General features: G+C 26.6%; 1 protein-coding gene across 2 annotated transcripts; it reads left to right on the plus strand.

The window, feature by feature from the left end:
• On the plus strand, positions 1 to 24,946 carry LOC136979864 (uncharacterized). 2 transcript variants are annotated; one of them, XM_067275885.1, is made up of 7 exons: positions 1 to 68; positions 7,123 to 8,428; positions 13,290 to 13,374; positions 15,755 to 15,921; positions 19,478 to 19,697; positions 21,685 to 21,835; positions 24,238 to 24,946. In XM_067275885.1, exons 2-7 carry the CDS (start codon positions 7,214 to 7,216, stop codon positions 24,314 to 24,316), a joined length of 1,917 nt encoding a protein of 638 aa, XP_067131986.1. In that variant the 5' UTR covers positions 1 to 68; positions 7,123 to 7,213; the 3' UTR covers positions 24,317 to 24,946. The 2 variants fall into 2 exon arrangements, with proteins under 2 accessions (XP_067131986.1, XP_067131985.1); XM_067275884.1 differs by having other exon boundaries at positions 30 to 265.
• The last annotated feature ends 910 nt before the right edge of the window (positions 24,947 to 25,856 follow it).

The following is a 25,856-nucleotide window of genomic DNA, read 5'->3' on the forward strand; positions in this document are numbered from 1 at the left end:
GCAGCGTAGTGTTTGTAGGTGCTCAATGATCTTCCTGTAAATCCGCGGAGGAAGTAAGGTCTTCGCAGGTAATACCGGTTCGTTTGAAAAGGTTTTATCACTCCTAATCCGGTATTCATTACGAAAGAGTAAATACGGTCATTTCCAAGGAAGCGAATATATTTTATCAAACAATATTTCGCTATCCTAAAACCAGTTTCATCGTCGGTTTGTTAGAAACCGATTAGATAATGGCTAAAGATGTAGGAAAATTTTTATAAAAGATGTAAGCTGCAGTTTTGCGGATAGAAATAATGTTTTTTTCGTCAAATATTTTAAATATTTTCTCTTCTGTTGAATTTAAAATAAATTTTTAGATTTCTGTTTTTGAAAGAAGTTAAATAATGTATATGCTAAGACATTCTCTGAAATCGATCTGTATATACAGCCGAATGGCTGGAAATAATGATTTAAAATGAAAATATATGTTATTTCTGTTAATATATATATTGTATAATATAAATATTTGAAATGACTTAATATTGAATATGATATTTTTTTCCAATAACTTCTAGATTTACAGGATTATTTATTTATTTTAAACGATTATATTATGATTGATTGTTTCCATCTTTAAGATTTCATTTAAAAAGTTGTATTTGGCTTAATTTAATATAAATTTGTTAGTTTTGTATATTAGAAATTTGCAAAAATTAATTTTGGATGGGTCATTAAATTTTTAAATTGAGAGGAGTTGATAAGATTTTCGGTTTAATTGGAACCATTTGTTGTGGTTGGAACTTTAAAAAATTTCTAGAGTGAACTGTGAAATGTTGAATGTAGTATAAAGTTTAGAACAGGAGTCTCCAAACTTCTTTGACTTTTGGCCCCTTTGAAGATTCCTTGACTTTTTTCCACTTCCCTCTTCTTTTGCTAATATAGTTAATAATAATAAATAAATCTCACCAGATTTATTAATCTGTCTTCATAGTAAATACTGTATATACTTAGTGGGCAAATTTACGCCATTCTGAACTGTTACATGTATCTGTGTGCCATCCGTGAAAGCTGTGGAAGTGCCGCCTTCCATTTTTTTTTCAAAAATATAAATACGTATTGTACGATTATTTTCGTATTTTAACGTACTTTGAATTAATTAAAATTAATATTTTATCATAATTGCATTATGTATCTTATTACAAATTTCTTTACAGTGAAACCTTGCTATTGTATATTTGAATACAAATATGTACATGCATATTTCCAATGAAAGCACTGTATTGTCAAATATCAGACAGTTTCCACGGCAAAAATATCTGAATTGTGTAAAGCATCAGATTACATGCATTTGTGCATGCACTTTACAGAGCACTAAACTCTGGTGGTTTAGCTGGTGGATGCTACATACCAAAATATTGTATAATGTTTACAATGATTCTATCCATTAGTCACTTGTAGAGAGCTATTTGACTAAGTGCATTGTTTTAAGATTTAAAAAAGTAAAGAATATTCAATGTTCTATGTTATTTTTATGTACATTTCTTTACAAAGCTATAATTACAATTTTCTTTTAATTATATTGACAGATTTTCAGATAAAATCTTTAGAATTTTTATCACTCAGATGTTAATAATTTTAAATGTTATGATAAACAATTTTCCAAAGCAAGTTTTAATTCTTTAAATTAGACAAATTTTATGGAGAATTTTTTGATTTATCAAAATTATGTAGTGAATCGCAATATTTATATTCTTGTCCAGACTATATTGTCAAGTCACTCTTAGACATAAAAAATATTATAATTAATGACGATCTGAACAAAGATGTACTAAAAGAATTATATGATTTAATATCATTACTTTTTATGGTACCATCTATCGGTGCGTCTGTTGAGTGCAGTTTTTCAACCATGAAGCAAATTCATACATTTACAAGGAACACTCAATCAGAGGAAAGATTGTCATCACTAGCATTGCTTTCAATAAAAAAAAGAGCTTTTAAATTCTCTGATGGAATCAATGATGAGCAATTTTTATGAATTAACAACTTTGCAGAAACAATTACTGAATAGAGTTAGTTTATAAAAAATAATAAAAACAAGTTCTTAAATCTTTGTTTCATGTCAATTATTTTTTTAGAATTAAAATAAACTGTTTATTTTTGTCATTTCCAGTATTTGTTTAAAATTTTTTATGGAAACAGAGCTTTCCTATCATTAAATGTTACGGCATGCCACTGTTATATATACAATCCATTGAACTGATAATTTTTAATGAATCATTTTCATTAACCCCCTACTGATTTTTGACTCCAGAAAAAGCCATATCAACCACTTTGAGGACCCCTGCTTTAGAATAAACATATTTGCTCATTAAAATTATATAACATGTTATCACCTGTTTTATAATCTTAATTATTTTTGTGCCTAAAATTTTATTACACAATTTAAAAGTTAATTTTTGTAAAAATTTTTAATATATATTTAAAAATGATTAATTTCAAACTGTATGTTTGTAATTTTGTTTTATATTTTGTTTGAATAAAATAGAATATTCAAAATTTTTCCTAATTCTACTTTAGTAGTAGTATTTTTATAAATGTACTTTCATTTTTAATAGGGAATAATTTGAACAATAATTTTCTGGTGGAAAGATGATGATTATTGATAATTATATAACACTTGACAATATTATTTGCATAGACAAAATTAAATTTGGTAATCTGTTATAAAATGAAAGAAATAATTTTTTTTCATAATGTTATAAACAGAAGTGATTTGAAAAATATCTTGAGTGAGAGTAAAAAGATAAAAATATTTTTGAAATACGAGGGTAATCCCAAAAGTAAGGTCTATTTTTTTTTAAATACAAAGAAATGTTTATATAAAAATAAAGTTCATATCATTTTAAAGCTTGAACATTTAACTATCTCTCTACATAATCGCCATTTCGATCAATGCATTTTTGTAGGTGCTGTAGCAGGTTTTGTATGCCCGTGTCATACCTGCTCACCACCACGTTGCAAATCCCATCTTGCGCACACCTTCCAATATTGCAACTTTTCCATTAAAATCCTATGAATTGTGCTTGGGGAAAGCCCAATAACCAAAATGCAGAGATTATCAAGAGTGATTTGCTGATCTTCACGCATGGTTTGCTGAACTTTGCAGCTGTCTCATCAGAAATAGACTGTCTCCCACTTCTTTCTTCGTCATGAATACGATCAGCTGCAAACTCCCTATACCACTTGAAGATGTTTTTGACATCTATGCACGACTCGCCACACACTTCCGTCAATTGGCAATGAATTTCAATCGGTTTAACACAACATGGCGGTGAGCTGGTATGACATGGGCATACAAAAATTGCTGCAGCGCATACAAAAATGCATTGACCAAAATGGTGATTATGTAGAAAAATAGATAAATGTTTTAAAGTTTAGCTTTAAAACATTTAAACATTTAAGCTTTAAAATGATATGAACTTCATTTTTGTATAAACATTTCTTTGTATTTAAAAAATTAGGAGATCTTACTTTTGGAATTACTTTCGTATTTTGCTTTTATTTATTTATTTTTCAATGTAAATATTTAGTCAGGTATTAATTGCAATGAATGCAATTGTTGACTGCTGAAAATATTTATATAAATTATATATTTTTATAATAAATATTCAGTTAATATTTAAAGACATTATTTTACTTAGTGTTTCATTTCAAATGTTTGAATTGTTCACTTCCCTTTCTTTAATTTCTATGCCGTAGATCTACAGCAAATATTTCATAAACAAGTTTGCTTATTCTGATTTTTATTTATTCTAGTTAATGTCGATATTTTAAAAATATTGCTTTATAATATTTTTAGAATTGAAAAAATATAATTATATTGCAAATTGTTAGAACATTTAAACAATACCAAAAAATGTCATAAATTTGATATAAATGAAAACCTAAGAAGGTTTCATTTTCAACATTATTGATTCTTTATTTCTAATAGCTATCACATAAAATATTTTGTCTTAAGATTATTATTATACTGTGTATATAAAATATAGAATGATTTATCTTGATTACATAAAATAATTATAAAATCAAAATATTTACTATAAATGATTTTTAAAATAATTTATGTTTACAAGAATGTTAGTTCAGGTTTTAAACTATAATTTATTAATTACATTTTAAAACATTTATGAGCATTCTAATATACCAGTCTTAATAGTTTAAAATTCAAAATGTTTAATTTTTTTCTATCCATATAAAATTAAAAAGTTTTTAAATTATTAAAATGAAAATTTTGTAATTAAGAAAAATATTTTATTTGATGTTAATAAATTGATTTAGGAAGTTGTGCTGCCAAGCCATATTCATTTCCTTACTTAATGAAGTGACAATAAACCTTTAACAGTGGATAAGATGGGAGAAAAGCTAATTTTTTTAACCTGGTTGACTGACAATCTTTAGGCATGAGCAGTCATGAATAGAGGAACATTCCTTTCATATCTGCCCAGACCTGAAATTGGCATTGTTAACTGAGTTGGAAATGTTAACATGTCTTCAAACTTACCACAAGTAATCAATGCACCTGTAAATATTAGTGATCGTCAGATTTCTCCCTCAGTATTTGGCCACCACATTGTGAGTCTATATGAATCCACGAAAGGGATATGGGAAAAAGACCTATTATTGTCTACGGAGCAAAAAGAAAAAAGCATTTGTGATACATTAAAATGTGTGTGTATGAAAATGAATTGCTATATTAAAAAATAAAGAAATATTTAGTAATATTTATATCTGGATATTTTAAATGCTTTTTATTATTAATCTGTCATTTTATATTGTGAATATTAATTATTATTATTATTATTATTATTATTAATCTTTATTAGCGTATTATGGGAAATTCCCGTTACAAGGGGGGAAATCATAGAAAAGCGGAACAATAATAAATATGGCTGTACAATTTTGTATTATTTCTAAGTTACAATTTATATCAATTAACTCTATGATTCGCTTTCTATGTTTTTACTTACTTTCTCAGACATTTTAATATATAATAATAATTATTATTCAATCAGCTTTTTTATGGACATACTTTATTTATAAGTAAAGCATTATATTATAGAAAGTATGATTAATATGTATTTAAATGAAAAATCTTATATAAAATTATATTGATTAATTATTATTTATTTTTATGTTCATATATTAAATAGAAAAATAAATCAAATTATTTTAAATTTATGTGTACACTATGTAATTATTTATGATCTATTGTTCAGTAAGTATTTTGAAATTTTTATTTTATATTAGTAAGTTTCAAGGAAATTACTTATCTAGAATGACCACAAAGGGTCATTTTGATCCTTGTGTAAAATGCATTTGTGAAATACATGAAAATATATTTTTAAGCAACTGTTATCTTTTATTTTTAGATATTTGTTTATAACATAATGATTATTATGTCTTAAAAAAGACTTTAATTTTATTTAAACATCAGGTTTATGAATACAAGTAGAATGTAAAAAAACACTTCTATATAAGCTGAAACTAATTAAGCTTGAACAATACCTTAAATACTTTTTCATCAACACTATAATTTATTTAATGTTTTTGACCCTTTTCATAGGTCTGTGTTTGATTTAATGCGTGAAGAAGATTCAAACTGAAAGTTTTAATTAATGTTTTTAGTGTTTTTTAAAAACAAATTGAAATATGATTTTGAATGCAAACAGTTGTGTATTTTATATATGAGGGTCATACTGAAAGTCATAAATAATAATTTTTTATAAACTGGATTTATTTATTTTTGGAAAAACAAATACATCACATTATTTTTCAGACTTTTCTTTATTTTTCCACAGTCTCCATTTTTTTTTTTGGATACATTTTTTCCAACTGTTGTAAGAGCTTGAAAATTCCCTTATGATAGAGATCTGTTCCAGCACTGCAAAAAACTGATACACTGCTTTTTTTTATGTCCTCTACCATTTTGTAGTGTTTTGCTTGTATGTTCTCCTTCACAGTACCAAAAAGATTATAATCGTAGGGTGCCAAATCAGGGCTGTAAGGCAGGATGTGGAAGAACTTCCATATTTTCTGAATTTCCTCTAGGATGTAATGAGCAGTGTGGGGCCTTAGCATTGTTGTGCTGCAGGAGGATAATCTCAGGACATTTATCAGCATTTATTAGCATTTATCATGAAGCAATACACAACAGAATTTATGAAGTATCATGACATATCTAGCAGCATTAATGGTTTGTCCAGGTTCAAGAAATTCCACCAGAATCACCCCTTCATTTTTCACTTGATTTACCATTTAAAAAAAAAATATTTATGATAAATATTAGTATATTAGTATAATAAATTACTAAAATAGCAATTAAAAACATAAAAAATATTTATGAAGTTTTGTAAATGACATATTATTTACTAATTCTTATAATTGATAACAATTATTCTGAAACTTTCAAAATAAAAAATTATATCAAAGTAATAAAACTGTATTATAAAATGCTGTTTTACCATAAAATGATACTGTTATAGCTGTTGCCTTTATAAGAATTTAATTAATTGTCAGAAAAAAAATAGAAAATATTTGTTTCATTTTATGGTATTTTATAATTTTCAATTTATAAACATAAGAGAATTATCTGTTTTAAAGATTTTGAAATTTGCTTCATTAGGTTGCTTAGGTTAATTTATATAATAATGTTAAAGGCTGATACACATGGGTGAAAAATTAAGATGATAATGAATGTTAAGAACAGGCTTACACAATCAGCTCTGTTTATTGTCAAGATCAAAAGAGACAATTGGTAGAATTGGTTGTTGATACTGATTGTAGATACTGATTGTCATCTTAATTTTGCCACTTTTGTACATCAACCTTAAGAAGTCTTATATTTTTAAGATGTGCCAAAAGTTCCTTAATGTATCAAGAGTAGCATTATTTTTGAAAATAAAAATTTATATATATTCTTAAAATATATCTGTAGTTCTATAATTGTTTTATCATTTAGTTTATTTCATTCTTGTTGATCTAATAATTTAATTCAGAAAATTTTATAGAACTATTATAATCTATTATAGTTATATAATAAAATTTTATGATTTTTTTTCAGGATATTATTTTTATTTTCAGATTTATATACAATGCCAATAATGTAAGTTTGAGGAAGACGATGGCTTGTATGCTGTTATTAAATAGGTAAATAAATAAACGAAAAAGAATAATGGATATGTACGAAAAAAATGTAGAAAATGATTGTACGCTAATGATTGAAGCACAAACTCCTATATTGCCAACCCAATCAGATAATAAAAACATCTGTGTTTCAGCAAATAACTTGTCATTTCATCCCATTATTGTTGTTCATAATTTACATAGTGAATTTTTACCTCAGTTGAGGAATGGAATTCAGTATATTGTATCATCACAATCTAATGATGGTAATGAATCTATTAATTCTGAAAATACAGACAAAGTAAATGATAAAAGCGCTGCTAAAATAAATGATAAAACCACAACTCCAGTTGAATGTGAAAATGAAACAAATGATAATTATATTAATCAAAAATCGTTAATTGTGGATCAGATGACAGTGTTAGATAGTGAAGAAATGCCATCACAAAATGATCAGTTGTTATCTGCATCTCATATATTGAAAAATATCAGTCCAACTGAATTCCTGAATATTACTGATTATAATACAAATGAAATTTCGTCGTCTCAAAAAGAAATAAACTTTTCACAATTAAATTTAGAAAAAAATAATGTTGATATTGATTTAGATGGATTTTGTAATTCACCATTATTATCTGATAACGCAAAAGAAATCAGTTTGGATAATGAAAGTCATTTACAAGATAGAATATTGTTAGATGTTATTGTTCCTAAAGTTTCAATATTCTCTGAAACTTCAGAAATAGTAGATGACATATTTGTAACATCTTTAAAAAACCAAAATGAAGAGAATAGTACATGTTCAGATACACACAGGAAAAGTAACAATTTGCTTCAAGAACCAAATTCTGGTAAAACAGTAAAATTATTAAAGAACTGTGAAGTGGTATTGGAAAATAATAATATACATTGTGATGATGAAAATAATAAAAATTGTTGTACAACTGATGATTTTATGAATATTGAAAGAAAAACAGAATGCACTTCTACATCTGAAGAGAGTGTGACAAAGTCTGCTATTAATGCTATTTCTAATTCATCAATATCATCAATTCCTATTGTTTCATCAAGTTATGCTACGGAGATAGAGAAACCCGCAGACTTAGAGAAGAATGAATCAAAAGCAAATTTAGAAGATTCAAATGTAACAAATATTCCATTGACAGCTGTTGACGTTGGTGTTATATCTATTATGCCAGTAGAATCAGTTGTTTTAGGAAATATTACCCTTTTACCACAAGCATCACCATCCATAAAATTCCAGGTAAAGAAATATGTTTTAACTTTATAATAGAATAATATATCAAAATTATTAATATATTCACATATATTAACAAATTAAATTTTTTTCAGAATAATCATTTTAGCTTTAATCATATTTTCAGATATAAGCTTGTTTTAATGTGTGTTAAATTATTCAGTTTCTTAAAGGTGTAAGTTTTGTAGCATTGTCTGCTACAAAACTTATGTCTCTTATTGGAAGAAAAAAGATTTCTAATTTAATCTTCTTCCATAAATGTGAGTTTAGAATAAAACAATTATCTATTCAAAACAAACTTCTAGACTAATTACTTGTACATGTAAATATCACTGCTAAACCTTTAATTTCCAGTAAAATGATCTATTCTAAAATAACATTAGTGTGGGAACGCCAGGTGGTAGGACGGTGTCGTACCTCCTTCTTGTCGGCGTTCAGGTCGGTAAGACCCACCCCACTGTCAAGGATGGCTAAATTTGTATGATATCCCGATTTGTCGGGATCGGATAATTGATTGTCAGGTCGAGTGGAGGAAGTGTGTGGGGTCGTCGATAGGAAAACGGCAATATTCGAAGTAACGGAACCATGAGGAAAACAAATAGCGATTTATTTAGACGGTAAACAGATACAAAAGCTCTAACGCGTTCCGTTCCTAACCGCGAGGGAGAGAGTTTACAAATTTAGGGGGGATACCTCGTCCTAATCATACCTCGTCCTAAGATTAGTTGTAGGATTAGCTGTAATCGTAGGATTAATCTTCTCAGTTCTCCGGTCGTGGAGGTAAGCAGGAGGATCGATCGGCGGCTCGTCGGCAGCGGGCTTCGGTGACTTCGTGTCTCGGCCCTCGCTTCTCGGGACGGATCCTACGGGTCGGGTGTCTTGTGCGGACCTTCAGCGACCCCGTTCTCGGCATTCTCCCCCTTTTTTATACTCCCGGTCTCATCCGCTGCGATCACCAATCGCGACGGAGGGGATGAGTCGAGTTCCTTGACTCAGAGGTTAGATCCGGGGAGGAGGGAAGTGAGTTTGCCGGCGGAAGACTGCACATCCTTTGAATCTTGATCGCTATCTCCCGAGGGGATTTGAAACAATGAAATTTTAAAATCGGACTGGCTTAATTCGGTCCTCACACTAGTAATAAAATATAAACAGGTAGTTATAAATAGTTACATTCTTCCATTATCAAATACTCAACAAAAAAAATTTAACTTCATATTTCATAATTCGACTTTACTGCTTTTGTTATTAACAATGCTTTTATGTAAATTTTATTTAATTTATATTTAAACAATGTTAATAACAAAAACATTAAAGTTGAATTATCAAATTAATAGGTGACTGCGTTTTATGTCATCAATAAGATACAATATTGATCATTTTTGTGGAGTCTGTTTATTTTTTGATTGCATGATAAAATTTTTTTGAGACTGTTATATTTCATTGACAAATCCTAACATTGAGAATCTAACATAAAAAACATAAAACAGCTGCTGTTTGAATAAAAATGATTTCTAAACATTCTAATTACAAGATTATTCAAAACCTAAGAATCAACATTTTTGATATAGAACAACAAAATAAGTTAAACATATTTCACAGTAAAGATAATTAAAATATAAAATTCTTAATATTTAATATGGCATTAAACAACAAAAAAAGCAAAAAATAACTTTTAACACAATGCTTAACTTCTTTACGTTAATTAGTAGTTAAGCTGTTAATCCTTAGATTAACAGCTTAACTAATTAACTAAAAGAAGTAAGAAAGCAAAAATTTTTAAGAAACGAAAAATGAGGTCAACAGATTACCAGTAGGTTTGACAGAACAAATGGCATTAGATGTACATACATTGTAAGATCCAAAAGTTCTCAGCCTGAGTAAAAAAGAAATGTCAAATAAATAAGCGATGTATATTATTTTTCAATATAGCTTCCTTTTATTGCAATACATTTTTCATAATTGTATAAATTTCAAATTTATACCATTAGAAAAGTAATTTTGTGTTTGCCCTTAAAATGTTCATAATGGCTGCTTTGACCTCTTCATTGGCTGTTAAATTTTCATCCATGATTAGTTTTCAATTTTGAGAACAATTAGTAGTCACTCAGAGCCAGGTTAGAACTGTACGGTGGATGAGAATGTTTGATGAAGCTGTATTCATTAACGGCAGCTTTCATCCAAAATGCAGTGTGAATGGGTAAATTGTCATACAGAAGCTGCACACCTTTTGAAAGTTTACCTCTCTTTTTCTCTTTTATGACATCCCAGAGTTTTACCATCAGGTTGGCATAATATTTAGCATTCACTGTTTAATTTCTCTCCTTAAACTTGATCAACAAAATGCTGTTGTGATCCCAGAAAATTGTTTCCATAACCTTCTTTGTTGACTGCAACACTTTTGGCTTCTTTGAAGGAGATTCCCATGCATGGTACCATTCTATCGATTCTCTTTTGGAGGAGGTTCATAGTATAGAACTGCAGTCTCATCCCTGGTGATGATGGACTGCGGAACTTCATTGCTCTCTTTGCAGAGCTCCAAAAACTGTTGAGCACAGTTGATCTGCTTTTATTTCTGAATTGTGGAAAGAATTTTTGTCACTCAATGTACACCAATTTTATTCATTAACAAATGTTCATAAAAAATTGGAAGAACTGTTGTTTTCAACAAGTTTAATCTTGCAAAAAATTTTTTTGTCTTCAATCATTGATTGGAAAGCACTTCATCCTTGACAAGTGTGATGCTTTTTTCAGTGATCTCTGTGGCCAGGCATCCGCTGCATGGGTCATCATTGAGAGATTCTCTTCCAAGTTAAAAAGTTTTGGTCATTGTTTTACCATCAAATATGATGAAAGGCATCTCTGTATATATTATGAAGCAATTTGTGAATTTCTTATGGCATCTGATCTTTTGTCAAGAACTTTATCACTGCATGATATTCAAAACTTGACATACTGCATACAGGTAATGTTTAGCCACTTTATCTGACACTTGGAAACAAGAATATAAAAATGCAAATATTAAACTTGCATCACCACCATTCATGTTTTTCTGTGCATGCACAAAACAAGTCAGGCTGAAAAGTTTTGGACTTTATTATGTATCACTAAGTTCTACTGAAGCTGGAATTATTAACAAGATGACTTACAGACAACCTTACTTTTCCAGCTGTATGACAGTTATTCTTGTATAAAACTTACGACTCACGAACCAATTACCCAGTGTGAATAACAATTTAAGTGACGAACGTTTTCATTACCCCTTCTGGGCACTTCTTCAGGTCAATTCTTATTTCAACTAGGCTGGCTGTTGATATTCAAAAATAAATCGAGTGATATGGATTTCGAATATGGAGAATGCATGCACATACCATATTCGAAATCCGTATCATTTGATTTATTTTCAAATATCAACAGCCAGCTTAGTTGAAATAAGAATTGACCTGAAGGAGTGCCCAGAAGGGGTGACAAAAACGTTTGTCACTTAAATTGTTATTCACACTGGGTAATTGGTTCGTGAGTCGTAAGTTTTATTTCCATTCTGGTGTTGTGCGGTTAAAGTTATTCTTGTATACCAAATTATACCCTAAGCAAATGTTTTTGGCTCCATTTAGGACCCACTTCAGGCTTACATCAAAGAAAATAAAGAGCAAGCTGAAAATTTTATGTTCCAGAATGTTTTAAATATATTCTTTTACATCATTACTATAACTTACTTCATATTTTGAAATTAAAATATTGGTTACAAAGATTCTTGTTATCAATTCCTCAAAAATTTATATATTAAATTCATATGAAATAAATACGGTAAAAAATTTTATAATAATATTTATAAAAATTTTTAAAATAGTTCTAATAGTCAGCATAGCTAAATGTAAAATGTGCCATTTTTATATATTTTTTTCCATTTATGTAATGTTGCTTAATGGGTTATCCACAAGCAATTTTCAAACTGTTGATATAGCTTTGGCATCCTTGCTGTTTGTATAATTTCCCTTGATTGTGGTCTTAAAGATTCCCAAGCTTCTAGTTTTGTGAGATTTTGCATGTTAAAACTTGATTTAATTAATTTTGCTTCCTCCCAGTTTACTGATACCCTGGGCTCATTGCATATTGGGCTAGTGCTGTTGATAGTTTGTAGTTAGAAAAGTCATACTTGTGCTCAGTGATCCTACACAACTGAGCTCTATTGGTAGACCCAGCTATGTGAGATTTCTATTAAATCTGCTGTCTTATAGGGACACCAAGGATATATCCTTGGTGCCCCTATAAGACAGGTATTAGATTGATCTTTATTTATCTAATACTAAAGTTTGATAGCAATCTAAAGATGGTAGGTTGCATCTAAATATTAATCTAGTTTTAGTGTATCCTGTTATCTGTTTATATGTAGACAATAGAGCAGAAGAAAATCTACTTTGACTTACTTTTTTTTTCATGTGTTTGTCTATAAGCTTTTTTTCTCTGCTAGATATTTATATATGAATAATAATCTGGACATTATTTATTAGAATCAGAACAAGTTTTTTTGCTAAATCCATGCATTCAGGCTACATCTCTAATGTATTCTAATTCTTTATTAGTATTGATAATATTTGAGCAATGCATGAATGATCTAAATGCTGCCAATTTGTAAGGAGACAGATTATTGGATGCCACTGGAATAGAGTTGGCAGTACATTTATTTGCCATTTCCACTTTATTACTGGTCAGTCTATTGTTTATATCCAGAAAATGAGCTTCTTAATTTGAAAGAAAAATTGTATTATCTCAAAATATAAATTTTTAAAGATCTTATTTGAATAATTTAATATGTACATATACATATACATATATATATATATATATATTTGTCAATTTTCTTATTTAGGTTTTGCAAGAAGATGGAAGTATGAAATGTGTTAGTGTTGATCCTGTGTTTCAAGAAGAATCTCAAGCAGGAGTTACATTAAATGGTGAATTATTGTGTTTTAAATGATTTAAATATATTACAGTAGAGAACCGAAAATCGGAATCAATTGGGGACTGGGGTTGTTCAGATTAGGGATTTGTTCTGATTACAGTCTATGTACGAAAAAATATATTAACCTGTCCGATGTTCAAACTTTTCTCCGTTGCGTGTCGCTTTGTGTTGAATTTTTCTCCGTTGCATGTTGCTTCGTGTTGAATTTTCGTCGAATTTAAGCCTAACAAAAATTTTTATAATAATAATCGAGGCTATCGTATCGTTAAAAATTATTTCTTTATTTTGTACAAACAAAATAAATATATTGAAGAATATAAAAACATGAAAATTATACTTTAGAAGTAAATTTAGTATCAAAAACGTTCGATTCAGCACGACACAGTCCGACTGAAAATCGTACCGATTACCGGCCATTCCGATTACCAGGGTGCCGATTTACGACTCTTTACTGTAGTTGTTATAATTATATAGAAAATAAAATCTTTTTATTTCTTTAGTTTTGATGACAAATGTTTATTTTTTGGGCTATATTCATATTAAGAATACCTAGTCAATTTTTACAGAATGATTTTGAAATTAACATATGATACCATGTTCAATTACATTACAAATTCGAAACATATATAAAATTATAAGTAATTATTATATTCAAATACCAGAAGACAATATATCTTTAAGTGTGTTTTTTTCCAAAAAATATTTTTGCAATGGAAGTATAATTCTATATTCTTCTTCTGTGTAATGTAACTGTTGGATTTTCTTCAAAACTCAATTTTAGATTTAATAGAAATTAATAATTTTAAGAACTTGGTATAATCTAATAGAAAATATAATAATAATTGATTAATTTGTTATTGAAATTAGATTATTATTATAGTATTTTTTTTTTTGTTAATAACGTAAAATAATACAGTACAATAAGTAATTAAGAGTAACAAAATTAATATACATACATTGAATATAAAAATGAAAATAATAAATAGGTTTTGATTATTAAATGCCATTATATCACAAATGTTTTCTGACATTTACATGATATAAATAGTCTTTGACTTCTGGATGTTTGAGTTTTGGACAACTCACACTTGCACATAATACTTTCATATCTTGAAATCACTTTTTTATGTTAAGTTCTGACTTCTATATATTTTTAGCTGACAAACAAATATTTTGTATTATCATTTGGTGGTGCTTAGTTTCAGTAACAGCAAAATTATTTATAGAAATTAATTTTTGTCTGATTTCTGTTTAAACTATAGTTTTAATGTTTTAAGTAATATCTTCTTCATTGTGATGTATTTACTATAAAAAAAGTGAACTTTTCTATTTTAATATGAGATTTTATAGTTTTTATTTTGAGCTCTCTAGGAACAGAATTGCCATTATAATATGTCATTCTATTGTTTGACTTTCATACATTCTACTTTTGCACACATATTTAAGAAAACATCACATACAAAAGTTGGGGACTGCCTGTACAAAAGTACATTTAATATTTTCTTGATGCTATGAAAAAGTATTTGAAATTTAAATTCTTGACAATATGTATTTTTATGGCATTTTCTCATTATTACATATTTAAATTTTAATTTAAAAAGTGCAGAAAGTTTAATTATATAATAATAATAAGTAATAGGTACTTCTTAAATCACAGAATTTTATAAATTTGAGACTTATTATACAGGAATGTATCTAAAAGAGAAAGTCAGAAGGAAAATTAATAATTTTCTTTGTGAATTTACTCATGACCAGTGTTTTTAAAATATTGTCAGCAGCTGAAGCGGGGTCTTGACCCAAAATGCATTCTGCAATGACAATTCTATGTGACTAATTTTTCTGTACTCTTTTAGATACATTCTTGTATAAGTCCTAAATTTATCAAATTGTGTGATTTAAGAAATACAAAATTGTTAGGAAAAGAAGCTTTGAGTGCACAAATAATAGGGTTCTTAGAGAATTATAATGTTTGATTTGATTTGTAATATAGTTTAATAATTTTTTTATATAAAAATTATGTAAATTTTAAACTAAAAATTGACAAATAAAATTTCTAAAATGATGAAGTAGCCTTAATTCTAACAGGCTTTTCTTGTAAGATTAATGTTGGAACTGCCATCACATAATCATGATCATATTTACATAATAATAAACAATTGAAAACATTAACTTGGCATTCATCATATTTCTTTATATAAAAATTGTGTAATTGTAGAAACTAAAACTCAATTTTTATTTTTTATTGTTATGTAAATGTTATTTTTTATTTGAAAAGGAATAAGAATGCTTTAATTTAATAAATTATTTTGAAATAATTTTATATAAAATTAAATTTTTCATTATTTTGAAATCATATTCTAAATTTGGTATAGGTAATACAGATGAATCTGGTACTTCTGAGAATACAACTTTGCTTGCAGAAGTTGTTTCACCAAATATTGAAAATGTTCGACCATTTAAATGTGAACTTTGCAGTGCTACATTTAATCGTCTTGGCAATTATACACGTCATAAGAAAATCCATACAGTTCCTACAAAGGTATCATGCTTTCTTATTTGAGCAATTCTGATGTATTATCATCATCTTTAATCTTACGATTAATTATATATTTGTACTAATTTTATTAAGTCAGTTTTATATAACTTAATTAATTTTATCATAAATGAAATGCATTAAGCAAAGATCTAGAAAGTAAAAGAAGTAAGATACAGAATATTTATTAAATTTATAGATTCACTTCAGACGGACAATGCATTTCCTGGTTTAGAAATCAAGTAATCTTTTAATATGGTTTCCTATCAGTTAATATCAACACATAAGAATTGCTTAAATAGTTATATATTTTTGTAAAGTTACTGATTAAATGTTTAAAAAATAAATACCATAAAAAGCAGCTGTCTGAATAAACAGTTACATTACATAATAAACAGACCATTTCATACACTCACTCACTCACTCACTCAGCTACTGTACTTCCAAACTTTCTTTTATAGGCTATTAATTCAATTGCCTTTATGTCCTTATACTATTTATTATATTATTGTCAACTAAGGACTTATCATATTAATAGGACTATTATACTGATGTGCTAATTTTTGCAAAGGAGGAATTCTTATTCAAAAAAAATAATTTTTTTATTTTTTACCTGTTGTTTTCTCTGTAGGCTTTTCGTTTCTTTTGTAAGCTTCTAGAAGTAGGAGGTACATTCAAAGCAATAGTAGAAATTTCTATTCTAAACAAATTTTGTTGAAAGAAACTTCTTAAATAAAATTAGGATGAAATGGAAGTTGAATTGAACTGTAAAACAAACACCTTGTAAATGAGCAGCCAAATTTATTATTTTCTAACGTTTTCCATCACGTTTTTGAATTGAACTGTAGCATCCCCTGATTTTGATTTATTAATTTTGAGTAAATTAATTTACTTTTAAATACAGTAAATGCATTACATTATTTGCAGTTCACGAAACTTTGAATGCACAGTTCATGATGTACCCAAAAAACAAAAAAAGTACCTAAAAAACAAACTGTAGCATCCCAGGGTATCATATTCTAGATTATCTGAAATTTGATTTATCCAAATGACTCCTGATTCCATCAAGTTCAGGTAATCTAGTTTCCACTGTATATATAGATGAAATGATTCAGTGTATGCTGTTATGAAAACTCAATCATTAGAAATATAATTATGAAGCTGTTCTTATAAATTAGATGTACAATATGTGTTTCTTAAATCTCTTAACTTGATTCTGAAGATTTAATTTTGTTTTTATAAGATGATTTTTAGGATTAATTGACTATATGTTTGTTAATTGAGAATGAAAAGACAAAAATATTTTAATTAAATAAATGTTTTTTTGATTCTATAAAATGCTATTTTTATGGCACAATTTAATTTTTTTGTAATTTTTAAGCCTTGTAATGTTTTCTGTAATAAAATAGAAATGAGTGATTTTAAGACATTTCTGGATTTTTCAGACAAAACAGAAAATTCCCTAAGAAAAGAAAAAACGCTCAAACATCTTAACAAATTGGATAAAAAGTTCTGCTTTATTTTTATTTACTCTAATAAAACAATTTATTTCCATAAATTATTCACATTTAATGGATGTAGCAAGTGTGGCATAGATGATATGTTGGGTTATTTTTTTAAAAAATTATCAATTATGATATATCAGATGATGCATTTTAATGTGATAAAAAAACCAAAAAAGTATAAGATACAAAAGATATGTCATGTGGTTGCACAAATATTGAAAGTCTTATAATTTTAGGTTTTGTTTTTAGATCACTAGTATTATGGTTAAAAAATTTAATCTTAAAATATGATAAAAATTTTTACACAAAAATGGAACTTTCAATTAAAATTGATTCTATAGTTATTGTGAAAATTTGATAGCTTTTTAAATTGTTTTATTGATACAATTTAGATATTAGCTATTTTTACTGGTTTTATCAATAAAATCATTAAAAACAAAGCAATGTAATGTAATTAAGTTAAACAATTCTTGATTTTAATTGTTGATTCTTTATAGAAAATACACTCATGTCTGTAATTTAAGGAATTATGAGTACACATATTTGCCACTGCTGGAAAGGAACAAGTTTTACAGAAGTGGTATTCACTTTTGTAAAATTATTCTTAGTGGGTACTAAATAGACTGCTGTTCTTTATTTGTGCAATCTTATTTTTATTCTCCCTTAACAGCTGGTATATTGTGGGGTTACATTTTATTTATTTATATTTAATTTTTAATTTATATATTTTATTTTGCATTTTATTAGTATAATTATCATATTTGTGTTTACATTTTTATTTTTCTTGTTCCATTTATGATTAATGATTTCAACATTTATTTAATATTATTCTTTTTGTTTTCCTAAAAATGAGCTATTAAAGAGATCAAGAACATTGAAATTTAAACTACTTTCACTGTTTTAATGTATTTTTTACTAATATACTGGTAAAAAAATGATTGATTTTTGCATATGTGAATTATCTATATTAAATAATGAGAATCTGGAACATATTTGATCTTTATTCTTCATCATAAATTTTTACGTTATCGCGCAGCTTAAACTAAGAAATTCCATTGAATATAATTGTTGATATACGTACTTAACACCTTACTCTTGCCGAGAAAAAATATATTTATTTGCAACAAACAAACAAACGTTTTCAGCCTGCTTCACAGGCCATCTTCAGGCTTGGAATACATTTGAAATTAAAATTCCATCCATGGAATACAAAAATTCAAATTCAAAATTAAATAAGGTACAATCAAAATAAAATATTGAATAACTAACATAAAGCAAAAAATAACAAAAAATATATAAAAATGTAACAAATGAATACGTAAGCATTAATAAATGCAAATTTCTAAGACATACAATAAAACCATTATATTGATTGGTTAGAGCCCTTATTAAACTTCTTAACCATAAACTTCCATGCAGAGGGAAGACTTTCTGCGTCCCTCGCATTAAGACAGCCTTCTTGTAATCTACTTCTAAAAATCTGCAACTTTTCCTTGACAGCGGAAAAGTTGCAGATTTTTAGAAGTAGATTACAAGAAGGCTGTCTTAATGCGAGGGATGCAGAAAGTCTTCCCTCTGCATGGAAGTTTATGGTTAAGAAGTTTAATAAGGGCTCTAACCAATCAATATAATGGTTTTATTGTATGTCTTAGAAATTTGCATTTATTAATGCTTACGTATTCATTTGTTACATTTTTATATATTTTTTGTTATTTTTTGCTTTATGTTAGTTATTCAATATTTTATTTTGATTGTACCTTATTTAATTTTGAATTTGAATTTTTGTATTCCATGGATGGAATTTTAATTTCAAATGTATTCCAAGCCTGAAGATGGCCTGTGAAGCAGGCTGAAAACGTTTGTTTGTTTGTTGCAAATAAATATATTTTTTCTCGGCAAGAGTAAGGTGTTAAGTACGTATATCTATAATGATTTGCTGAGTGCTTTATAATATTATGAATATAATTGTTATGTAAACCAACAAAATAATTATTACAACATTAGTATTTTGTTTACATAAAAAATAACTTTTATGATTTATATTTGAAATAATTTAGGATGACCAAAGGTTTAACTGTGAAGTTTGCGGTAAGAATTTTATTCAGCGATGTGATTTAACAAGACATATGCATATTCATAGTGGAACAGAACCTCATCGTTGCTCATTGTGTGGAAAAGGCTATTTACGTCATAGTGATTTAATTACTCATCAGCGTTTTCATAATAAAGAAAAGCCATTTTCTTGTCCTTATTGTACAAAGGGATTTTGTCAAAAAGGTAAATTTAGATTAAATATTTAACTGATAACTTTCTGCAAAATTTTTTTCATTTAGTTAAACTTTGGGTTTTATAATTGTTAAAACATATCAATAATTAAAAATAAATAATAATTAGGATATGTGTTTTTTTATTAATGTTCTTTCCTGAAATTTTAATATTTGAAAATATGTTTCTTTATAATTCAAATTCCTGTAAGGCTTGGTACTGTTTTGATAGTTAAGAGAATAAAAATAGCTATTTAAATAAGCCAAACAATAATTAACAGAGAAATGTTTTTGGATCAAATTTAGCTAGTAGTAATGTTTGAAACAAATGCAGGATACACATGGTGTTCCTGAAGATTTTGAACATTTAAAATTTGTGTATATTTACATATGATAAATAAATTATGATAGATGTAATTAATAAAACAAATAAATAAATTAAAATAAAATTTAAGCATAATAATATATGTAAAAATTAGTAAAATTTGAAAATAATAAAATATAATCAAGCTAGCAGCCATTGACAGCTCGGCATAGAAAAATATAAGTTACATTTAAGGTATGGGGAAGCATCCAAGTATTTTGCTACAGCAAGAAAAGTCTATAGACTTGATCAACCATATTTACACATACAATAGATATTTCACATTGTGTGTTGATCACATTTTGTTGTTTAGAGAGGCAGCATATAGAACTGTTCCAGTATGCTTCAGTTTTTGGATCTTTATTTGGATCAACTTAGCTTGTAGTAAGGTTTGATACAAATATGGGATACATGTTGTTCCCAAAGGTTTTGAAGTTAAAATTTAATTATTATAGCCATTACTAGAAATTTTCCTGTCAAGCATGACAGAATATTTTTTATGAGAAAGTAGAGATTGAAGAATTGAGAAGATAGAGATTTCAAGAAATTCAAGAATACAGTAGAGCATTGATTATCCGACCCCCAATTAACCGACCACGTTCTAGTCGGCAAATTCAAATGTCCGCTAGTGATGTGGCGCTACAATATTTGGTTATGTCTTGGTTACTTTAATATTATTTTTGTTAAATTTTTGCATGTTTTAGCTGGCAGCACTGGCTCGACCATGAAAGGGAGGCTAGTATTTAAACCAGGCCTAATATACTATACTAATAATGTATTTTTCCATACTTTTCGGTTATCCAACTTTTCAGTTATCTGACCAACCTCAGTCTCCAATTAAGTCGGATAATCGATGCTCTACTGTAGTTGCTAATATTTGTACAAATTATGTAGTTTATACTATATTTTGTAACAAAGAGCAACAAAACAAAATTTCACCTGGGTTGGACAAAAATAGGAGTTATAGAGAATTCACACACATACACAAACAGATTTAGGCCTTTGTATTAAAATAGTAATAAAATCTTTCTTTATAAAATTTCTTTATACACTATATTCTGAATAAACATATTATTGTCTTTTAAAACATGTCCTTGTTGTTTTCCTTTAGTAATAGATACCTTAATATTGTTTTGATGATTGGTGTTGTGGTGCTATCTCTGCAGCCCTTGACAAAGCCATTCTTACTCAATGCTCAAATTGGACTTTATGGCTTTCAGAGATCTCGATTTTTGTTATTCTTTTAGATCTAGAATTTACCTGACCAATTTGACACTTAGCTTTCCCTTAGGCATTTTTGTTTTTTTGGACAAAATAGCAAGTCTCTTTAATTCCACATTGATAAAACAAAGATGAATTTAAAATAGAACAAGTTCTATTTAAAATTTCATTCACCTGAAGATAATGAACATAAGTTTGTTGAAAGCACTAGCAAAAATAAAAAAACTGTTAATGCAATCAGTGTGTTTTTATTCAAATTTTTATAAATCTAGCTAATCTGGCATGCTCAAGAAAACATTAGAACTAAGCAAGATTTAGTTCAAAATAAAGTTTACAGAATTATAGTAGTAGTATATACAAGTTTACATGTACTGTACATACTAAGTTTACAAGTTAATATTTTTACTTTTGTTAGGTGATCTTAATCGTCATCTTAGATCAATCCACTTTTTAATTAAACCACTTACCTGTGGTCACTGCCAAAAGAAATTTGCTAAAGAAGCAACTCTTATTCGTCACATGCAAGTTTCACATCAAGATATAATACTTTGTTCTGTATCAGCAAAGTAAGTAATTTTTTAAAATGAATTATTACATTGTTAAAGTATTCATGAAATTATTAGTATAAATATTTATAATTTCATGTGTACTTTCTCAAAAAACTAATGTGATATAATAATAATTATAAACTATTTAAAACAATAATAAAATAAGTTGATTATCAAAATCAAGTGTTGTATTATTTTAATGTTTACAGAATTAAAGTTTATTATTGTAAAAATTTCAACTTTGATTAAAGACACAAATAAAATAGAGAGATAATAGATGAGAAATAAAAAGATAGATGAGATGATTCATTTCTTTGCTGGATGATTCATATCTTAAGTGTTAGTTGAATAAGGAAGACTGAAGTGTAGTATAGGAAATTGTTCATTTTTATTGTGGTTTAGTAGCAAATTAAGATACTTTCTTCATTGGGTTTTCATAACTTCTTCCAAAATAAAACAACTTTTATCTTGTTTAACAAGAAATGAGCTTTTAATGGATTTGATGAATGGTTACTCAGTCTAGTTGACAATTAAGACATGTAATCTAAAAAACATGTCATGCTAAAAGGTTATAAATGCATTGATTTTTTTTTACATTTTTAATAACAAATGATAAAATAGTTTTGCTGATTGATTGATTAATATTTATGCTATGATTTAACACACAGCATCATTATTTTTCACATTTTTCTTCCAAATAGGAACAAAGTATGACTACTGTTACTATAATTCTTAATATTTTCATTTATTAGCTTTAATTTTTAAACTCTCTAGTGTAAAAATCAATTCTTTATTAATTAAAGTAACATTCATATACAATTTAAAATATTGAAAATAATTTTCAAGTTAGAAGACAATAGTAAAATTTTTGCATAGTATTTTCTGAATAGTAATTGGCTGGAAAAAAAAAACAGAATCTTGCCATTCTATTTGAATAGTTGGACTAGAATGTTTGATGTTATAGATTAGGATAATCTATAAGATACAGCATATAAAGAGGCATATTTTTCATTGAACAAAGTATAAAAAAACATTTTTATAGGTCAGGTCATACAATGCATATAGCACATACTATAATTATATATATACACTTGTCTTCAACTACTATTTTATGTTATGAATTACTATGTGGTTTTTGCTTACTGTCTTTTATATTTAAAAAAGGAAATTAACTTTTTTCTCTCATATTTTCCAATTAATAATAAGTATATCAAGATGAGCAACTATTCTTATTGTATTGGCTTTTACTGCTTAGAATTTGTAAAAGATGATGCTTTTCTTGATGGTGTTTTTTGTTAGTGTAGGTTCTGTGACAAGGGTGAAAAGCTTTTCCATTAAGTCATTGAATACTTTCCAATTGTCAAAATCAACAAAGCAACTTGTATCATATTTGTAATTTAAAGAAATAGTGCAAAGAAATTTTCCAAAAAGAAAAATTTCAACTAATAAAATGATCCAATAAAGATGAGATGGGTGGGAATTGCAATGTTTTTTGTTGACAGTCTTGAAAAGTTTAAGACTTGTTTTCACATATTTCTAAATACAAATGTTGGATATACATACATGTATTTTTTTAATCTAAATATCTAATATATTTTACATCATCATTTAAGATTAAATTTTCATTATTAATTTGCAAATGACTATATAAACATCAATTGTTCATCAACTTTAGTGCTATATTTAATTCTAGTAAAGATAAGATAAATTTTCTTTTACTTTTGCAATATGTTTATGTAATCATTTAGTTATTAACATTTTCATTTTTGTCATAGGTATTGGTACTTTCTTACTTGAAATCATTGTAAGTGTTCATGGTTCTCAGTTTTTGTATAACTGCATTCCTCTAAAAATGAGAAAAGCTTTTCATTGTGAATATCTCTAATTTTAGAAAAGACAACAGTTATGAGCTTAAGTCTATAATTTTTCTTTCTCTTAGTTCTTGATGCTCTTTGAAAACAAGAGAGAGTGCTTTTATATCCCAAATAAAAAAAACTTTACATTATTGAGAAAAAATAAGTTATAAAAAGTTAGTTAATTTATTATTTTCTGCTTGAACTGAATATTTTTATACAAAACTTATTTTATTAAGAGAGTCGTAATATTTTTTTTAACTAATGTTATTCTGTAAGACATTTCTATAATGTAATGCTTGTAATTTTTATATATTATTTATTTTTTGTATAATGATGATGATATATATATATATTATTTACTAGAACATTTGAATTACTGTAATAAGTTATAAGAAAAACAGAATTGTAACTTAATCTAAATGAATGATGTTATTGTTTTAATTGAAGATTAACATCTTTATTTTTTTTTTATTTTAGAATTTAAAGATATTAATTGATAGATACAAAATAATTTAAAAAAATTTTTAATAATTGTTATACTTAAATATTATTTTCTTTTTCTAGAGAATCAGAAAAAAGATTGGAATTAAACTATGGCATTGATAAAAATATTACCGTTAACTCAAAGACTAGTGCAAGCTGATTTGATTTTCTTGTATTTATAAATCATAGTAATTTTTTCAAAATGTTATATGTTTAAATTGGTAACAAAAATTTGATATATTTTAATTTATGAAATTGTAATATATATTGAATATTTATTGTTGGGCTATTTTGGCATAAAAACTTACCGAATTTCTCCTTTTTGACCGAGAAAAAACCAAGACTTAATAATTGTTAATTGAAATTATTAAAAGTGTGTTATATATGCATATATACAATTTTTACGATCTTGTTACCAAAATATATTATGAAGTAGTCACAAGTTATGACAAACATAAGTTTTCTTCATCTGAAGGATAAAAAAAAATATGACAAGTAATTAAAAAGTATAAAATTTAAATTTTTCTAATTTTTGAAATGACCATAAATTGAAGTCAAATTTAATACATTAAATTATTTATTCTATGATAATTATGTAAAAAACCAAAGTAAAATTTTTAGAAAATATTGTACATTTTAGAAATTGTTTTTAATTGATTGTAAATATTTTTGTTAAATGTGCAAACTGTTTTTATTATGCAATTTTTATGCATAATTGTTGCTTTCAAAATATTCTGTGAATATTTTAATAGTATTTATTGCAAATTCAAGATAAAGCCACTGAATGTATTACAATGGTTTATAAAAATATCCCTGTCATAACTAGTCTTTTAATCAATTTGAAATTTTTATATTATTGATAAGTAATTTAAGTTTAATTTATTATTTCATTATATAATTTTCAACTGTTTTTATTTTGTTTTGCATTGTTTGTTTATATGTTTTGAAGTTAAGTTTTTAAAATTTTCATCATAATAATTCATTTATTTAATTTATGTATATTTAAAAAAACAAATGCTAAAATAAATCGATATAAAATTATAATATATATATGTAAAGAAGACAAAGTTTATTTGATTTATATAAACATTTTATTATGACATTCAGAGTTATGAAGAAAATTTTTCTTCTTCACATAAATTTATTAAACAACAAATGCACTCTATTTTTCAGGTTTTTTTTTTTTTGTTATCTGATATACTTTGTTATATTTTAATGCTTGAAAAGCAGAGTACATTCTATATTTATGACATTAGCATTTCAAAAATATTCATACTTTACCACAACAATTGGTAAAAATTATTGAATTAATATAGTACATGTCAAATTTTTTTATTGTGTAATAAAATTATAGCTTTGTTACAGGAAATTGTATTAAATATATAATATTAATATGTAATTTAAAATTTAAAAAATTGTTATTGAAAATTCAGCTTCACAAAAGGCATGAAATTAAATAAGTAAAAGAAAAAAGAATATCAAAGATTTTATGTCATTTCCTGAATTAGATTAGAGAAGAAGATCATGTTTTTGTTTATGCTAGATATATTTTTGCTATGATTATCATCAAATTAATATAAATATCTAATATATACATGAACTTCTTATAACAGAGCTATAGCTTTATTACACCATAAAAAAATGTAATATCATAAAAATCGTGTGCAATTACATTTTTCATCTATATTGTAAATATGAAT

The sequence above is a fragment of the Centruroides vittatus genome, unplaced genomic scaffold (genome assembly GCF_030686945.1).
Source record: "Centruroides vittatus isolate TY-2023 unplaced genomic scaffold, ASM3068694v2 contig_651, whole genome shotgun sequence".
In the NCBI taxonomy this organism is placed as follows: domain Eukaryota; kingdom Metazoa; phylum Arthropoda; class Arachnida; order Scorpiones; family Buthidae; genus Centruroides; species Centruroides vittatus.

Excerpts from the sequence above, each read along its gene's own strand:
- LOC136979864 (XM_067275885.1), top strand. The coding sequence starts at position 7,214 with ATGGATATGTACGAAAAAAATGTAGAAAATGATTGTACGCTAATGATT. Across the intron at positions 15,922-19,477 it reads TCCATACAGTTCCTACAAAG|GATGACCAAAGGTTTAACTG; the intron begins GTATCATGCTTT and ends GAAATAATTTAG. Across the intron at positions 21,836-24,237 it reads CTTTGTTCTGTATCAGCAAA|AGAATCAGAAAAAAGATTGG; the intron begins GTAAGTAATTTT and ends TTCTTTTTCTAG.